This window comes from Rosa chinensis, chromosome 6 (genome assembly GCF_002994745.2).
Source record: "Rosa chinensis cultivar Old Blush chromosome 6, RchiOBHm-V2, whole genome shotgun sequence".
Lineage (NCBI taxonomy): Eukaryota > Viridiplantae > Streptophyta > Magnoliopsida > Rosales > Rosaceae > Rosa > Rosa chinensis.
Genome location: NC_037093.1, coordinates 10,543,977 through 10,549,815, shown reverse-complemented (window position 1 = coordinate 10,549,815; position 5,839 = coordinate 10,543,977). Strand labels below are relative to the sequence as shown.

The following is a 5,839-nucleotide window of genomic DNA, read 5'->3' as shown; positions in this document are numbered from 1 at the left end:
AAAGGTTATTATGGTAAAATAAAAAACACAAAAAAACCTAAAATGGAGGAACTGGATGAGAAGAAAACTCCAACATTTTCATCTTTTCAACAATAACATTTGCATCGCATGGGTATGACTGTCACACGTCTCACACTCAACCCTAAGGGGGGTGTATTCAATTGAGAGTTTGTAGGATTTTTTTTTTACTTTAAAAATCTATGGGTATTCAATCAGGATTTTAAAATATCCGTTAAAATTTGGTGATATTCAAAATTCTAAAGATTCTCAAAGATTTCATTAAATGTTGGATTGTGGAGGATTTTTGGGGGCTAGGTATAAATACAAAATTCATTGAGAAATCTACTCACCTCCCTCAAGATTTTGACGTTCTCTCTCTCAGAAGATGAAGAGACCTCAGTAGAAGACCTGTGTAGAGACCTCTTCAATAGGTACTTTTCTCAGCTTTTCTATTTCTACTTCGTGTTCAATATTTTTGCATCTTCTTGATACGTTGTTGGAGTTGTTTGAGTCCTAGATGTGCCGCTGGTTTCATCTTCTTCATTCGTTGTTGTAATTTTTGATCGATGGTTGAGGGCTTTTTTATCTCTTCATGTTATACACTTGTGTATACCTAGATCCTTTTCTCAGAATGTGCATTAGTTTTCTCTTCTTGCAATATATGCAGAGCTTATATATATATATATGCTTGCGAACAATACGTGTTAATGAATCTGGGTAGCATATATATATATGGTAGCAGTTGCTTTCATTGTTTTCATTTTTGTTGAGTACGTACTCCACCCTGCAGGACGCTTATAGTTTCTTGATATTGCTGTACTCTTAGATTGAAAAAGCCAATAAAATCACTAGGCCAAAAAATGAATCAGACGACAGTTTTACACTATGGTCTGATAAGGGGCGCTGCTATTGTCTATCTCAATGCTGTCTGATGGGTCAATTAGACAATATGACGTAACTGTCGTCTGAGATTGTTTTGCACAAGACCAATGACTAACGTGACTATTGTCTGAACACCAGAAAGAACAACAACGCCTTATATGCTTACTGTTGTCTCTATGAAGCTTCTACGTTAAAGGATTAGCTTTAGTTTGTTGACTGAATTTAAACAAGATAACAAGCTGCTGAAAATGGTGTTGGCTGTCCGCTTTTGATACTATAGGTTTCTCTAAATAACTGTTGTTTTGAGTTTTTATTGGACAATGGTTTTTGATGTAGTCTTGTTGTGCTAAAATGGCTCCAACAACAGTTTTTGTTATCCTTTTAGTTGTGTTTAACTCTCTATGACAATTGTTTTTACATAATTGAGAGTGGTCTGAAAGTGACTCTTATGACGTATTTTTTTTCTTGTATCGAAGAATGCCAATCTTTATTAAATGAAATATAATATAGCATCGGGAAAAAAAAAAAAAACAATAAAACTACTATCAACAACATTTGGACTTGTATAAATGTAACAATTGTTCCATTTATGGGAAGTAGTCAACTTGTAGGATTGAACGGGTCATCCTTGGCGTAAGCCTTCACTGCATGGGGTGCTCGCTTTTCTTCTATGACAGCAGCAAATCCAGTGCAGTTCCCAACAACAACTGGGGTTTTCTTTATCTTCTTCCCAACTTCTAGCAAATCAACAATAACTTGTGGAGATATCTGATTAGTGTGGACAATTTCCAAAAGTGGCATGACATGTGCTGGAATGCATCAAGAGCACAAGGGCTCAAGTTCACTATTTCTGGTAGAGAAAACCAAAAGAAATGCACAAATAAGGGCTCAGTGTTTAATAAGTATTACCTAAAGAAATGGGCTCCAATAATTCGATCATGGGATTTGGTGTTTTCTCCATAAGGTTCAAGTGTGGAAGTGTTACTTGCAAGTATGCAGTGTTGTGGGAAATATTTTCGAGGTCAGAAAAATTTGTTGCTTTAAAGAAACCTTCCTGTTTCGAGCATAGAGGAAAATTTCAGACCTTCCCTTGCAATTAAAAGAGCAGAATAAGCAAGAACAAAAACTAACATGCTTTAGGAATTACCTCTATGATCATGTCAACATCTCTCAAGCTTTCATAGTCCAGGGCACCTCTATGAAGAGAGAGTGTCTTGTCAAACTTGTCTTCAGTCATTTTTCCTTTTTTGACGCCGCTATGTAGATTGGTTAGACCACAAAATTGAAATCTGACTACTTAGCCATCATTCTGCCACAGAAATGAAGATTACTGGCAATCACAGTCTACTAGAAATTCAAGAATGATGAGGTTTTAGAAGGAAGGGAACTACCAAATACCAAAGATAAAGCTTTAACACAGCTCAAAATAAGATACTAAGTACAAGCTTTAATATTAAAGGATAGTAAACCTCACCTTTGACTCAACAAGTGTATTAGAGAAAGGGTGGTCCAGATTCTTGAGGCTAAAAACAGTTTTCAATTTAGTGTGGTAGTGTCACCTTATCTTAGGCTATCAAATAATGACAATGAACTAGTAACGGTTTTCATATCATTAATATGCCAAAACTACATGTACAAAGAGATTTACAAAAGAATATGACCAATTAGAAGCTAATTGTCAAACCTTTGATGTTCCACATTGAGCAAAGAAGATGTGCACGAAGCTCTTGTAGGTGTAAGCACGTAGAAGTCCTTGAAATTCTTCAGCTTCCTGCAATTTCCATAACCAGTGTTTCAAAATTGCAGGTCGATAAGTTTCAATAAGCAAAAACATTACTGAAACAGATAAGGACCTAGATATACCCTCTTCAACAACTTCAATATAAACCAATGGATGTTTGAAATTGGAAGCCTGCTTCCATACTTGAGCTCTTGCAAATTTAAGTGTTTCCCTAGCTTCGCCAAGGGGTTCTAACTTGTCAGTCTTATGAAGACTAGCAACCCATGGATGAGTTATAGAGCATGAGACAGCACCCACCACCAATCCACTTGAAGGCAATATTTGAGAAAACCTTTAGTAGAAAGGCTTTTAACATGAGAACACAATCTCTCAACAAATAGTAATAACCCATATGTCCATAATTTCATAAACATACCGATACAAACATAATGCTTAAATTTTTGAGATATTCAGAAATAGTACTAAGCTAAGCAAAACTGTTGTTTAATCACCCACAATCCCCTCTCTTGAGCACCTCCATTGATGGCATCAATTAGCCCTTCTAACCCATAATAAGGATTTGAACACAAACAACTTTAACTGAACAAAAAATTGACAAGAACAGTAACCCCCCAAATCGAAATTAACAGAAAACATTAACACCCCAAATTGAGTTCTATGAAATCCCCAATCCCCAAATGCATTTTAACAAAAAATCAATCAAACCCAAAATCAATCGATGTTAAATCAAAATTCGAGGTAAGAGAAGTACCAATTAACAAAACCAAAGCACTTGAGCTTGTTTATCTTTTGAATTGGATAGCCTCATTGAACTTGTGTTGCTTCTCTTCTCGGCACATTGTTGATTGCAAAAGGTACCCAAATCACTCCATTATGTATTTTTGTTGTTTTGGGATTAATGGGTTCCCAAAAGCTCTAGTCATTCTAGCTTTTGTAAAAGAAATCGAACCGTCGAGGAGAGCGAGGATCGTCGACGGTCGAGGAGAGAGGCTGAGAGAGAGAGAGAGAGAGAGAGAGAGAGAGAGAGAGAGGAGATATAACGACTCCAGTTCAGGTTTTGTCATTTTGACGAGGGCTCCTTCTTCGTTTTGGTTTTGAAATTTGAAAAAGAAGAGAGAGAAAGATTACCTGATAGCCAAATCGGAACTAGAACTGGGCTATCTTTTGGTGGTGACGGTGTCAAAATTACATGGCCGGAAGTCGAGCTTTCCAGCGTGAAAGAGAGGTGTGTGAGAGAGAGAGAGAGAGAGAGAGAGAGAGAGAGAGCCGTGTGCAGCCCGAGAGAGAGAAGAGAAAAAAGGAAAGGCTAGGGTTTTTTTTTTTTTTTTTGATACGGAAAGACTAAAAGATTACAAATGGGAACCCTTGGTACATCTCGAGTTTACAGAATCAAACAATAAAGCTCTAGACCGCTAGTTCTTTTCTTTATATACTACTCCATGTGAAATATAAAATTTAGTCGAATTGAGGGAAGTGAAAATTGAAAATTTTGCCAAGTGTTAAAGTCAATTAACTAGGGTGGCCTATTGAACCCTAAAACTCAGACAACATCAATTTAAGTAAATTGTCTGAAAGAGAGTGGCACAACAGACAACTAAAAACTACGAAAATGTTTACCTGGTCAGTTATTGACTAAGAAAATAATGCTCAATCACCCTTCGATTACAGAGAGAATTATTATTAAGTTGAAGTGTTTTGTTTTTCACCCTTGGATGTAAATCTAAGGGTTGTTGAACATAAATTATTTGGTCAGCAATTGACCAGGTGAACACCACTGCTAAAAACTATTGTGTGAATAAAAACAACCAAACAACATCTTTTTCAACCATTGAATTAATGGTAATTGCACAACAGAGAAGTAATAAATGTTGTGTTTTGAAGGTATTTCTGGACCATGGATTATTGCTGGCCAGACCCTTGTGGTTCAGAAGTGGAGATCGGATTTTGACCCTTTTGAAGAACAGATCAAGAATATGGCTGTCTGGATACGAATCAATGGCTTACCAGTTAAGTATTTCAAACAGTACACCATGGAAAAAATTGGCAGTATGATTGGAAGAGTTATTAAGGTTGATCAACACACACTCGCACAAGCCAAGGGCAAATTCTGTCAAATCTGTGTGGAGATAAACCTCAATGACCCTTTGAAACCTTTTGTGGAGTTAGATGATAAACCTTTTGGCGTTGTGTATGAAGGTATTTCTACAATTTGCTTCAACTGTGGGGTCTATAGTCATGTCAAGGATAAATGACCTTATATAAGTGAGAATGCTACCTCTGCTGCAACTATCCCTGCGCACACCAACTCTAATGAGGAAGTGAGGTATGAGGTTTCAAAGAGTAAATATACTGATGTTGTTATGCACACTAGCTATTCTGGGGGTTCTACAGTTGAAAGGCAAACGGTCACTAATACTGAATCCTCAACCCCTGCAATTACAATGACAAAACCTAATATGGGACCTTGGATGATTATGAATTATAAGAACATGAAGAATACATCTTCTAGCCAAAACCAAACAAAGGGAAAAGGGAGCTCCGGTTCTAGGTTTGCTCCATTACAATTGGAAGAAGATGAGAGCCCTGTTGTTAAGGCAGAGAAGGAGACTATTATGACTAAGCCTATTTTTGGCTATGTGGAAACTGGAAAGCACAAATGAACCTAAAATTGTGAAAGTTTGGAAGAAGGTGTAGGAGAAAGCTGGGAAAATTACAGCAAAGGAGGCCAAACTCAAGGGAAAAAAACACGGTGGAAACTAGCTCTCATGCTAGTGCCAGGAAAAGTAACTCTAAAAGCAGAAACCCTCTGAAGGATATCTCTAATAAGGGAGTAGAGGTGGCAAATGGGCCGCTAAGCACGAGCACGGGACGGGCCCGGCACGCTTAAAAGAGGCCCGGCACGACCCGAGCACGTTAGAATAATGGGCCGGGTTGGGCCTAGGAATATTGGCCCATTGGCCCGGCCCAGCCCGAGCACGACATATTGTGGGCCGGCCCGTTATAAACACAAAATTTCATTTTGTTTTTAAAAATATTTAAAAACCACAATGATGAGATTTGAATATTAGACCTCTTTATTTAAAATCTCATGACAATTCCACCAATGCTATTTCTTTATATTGTCAAAATAGTGAAATAAAACATTATATCCTTGTTTTGACATAAAGTATTTTTTCTAATCTCATAATAATACAACTATAAAATGAAATCAAGAAT

General features: G+C 37.2%; 1 protein-coding gene across 11 annotated transcripts; it reads right to left on the bottom strand.

Annotated features, from left to right (window-relative positions):
- Positions 1–1,328: 1,328 nt before the first annotated feature.
- LOC112173594 (peroxisomal fatty acid beta-oxidation multifunctional protein MFP2) lies at positions 1,329–4,002 on the bottom strand. 11 transcript variants are annotated; one of them, XM_040507875.1, is made up of 6 exons: positions 3,375–4,002; positions 2,736–2,954; positions 2,567–2,653; positions 2,030–2,191; positions 1,792–1,936; positions 1,329–1,691 (listed from the first exon to the last, which is right to left on the bottom strand). In XM_040507875.1, the coding sequence occupies exons 4-6, from the start codon at positions 2,117–2,119 to the stop codon at positions 1,483–1,485; spliced, it is 444 nt and encodes a 147-aa protein (XP_040363809.1). In that variant the 5' UTR covers positions 2,120–2,191; positions 2,567–2,653; positions 2,736–2,954; positions 3,375–4,002; the 3' UTR covers positions 1,329–1,482. The 11 variants fall into 11 exon arrangements, 10 of the variants coding, with proteins under 10 accessions (XP_040363809.1, XP_024167029.1, XP_040363810.1 ...); XM_024311261.2 differs by having other exon boundaries at positions 2,746–2,954; XM_040507876.1 differs by having other exon boundaries at positions 2,030–2,653; positions 2,746–2,954; positions 3,375–3,613; positions 3,752–4,002.
- Positions 4,003–5,839: the final 1,837 nt, after the last annotated feature.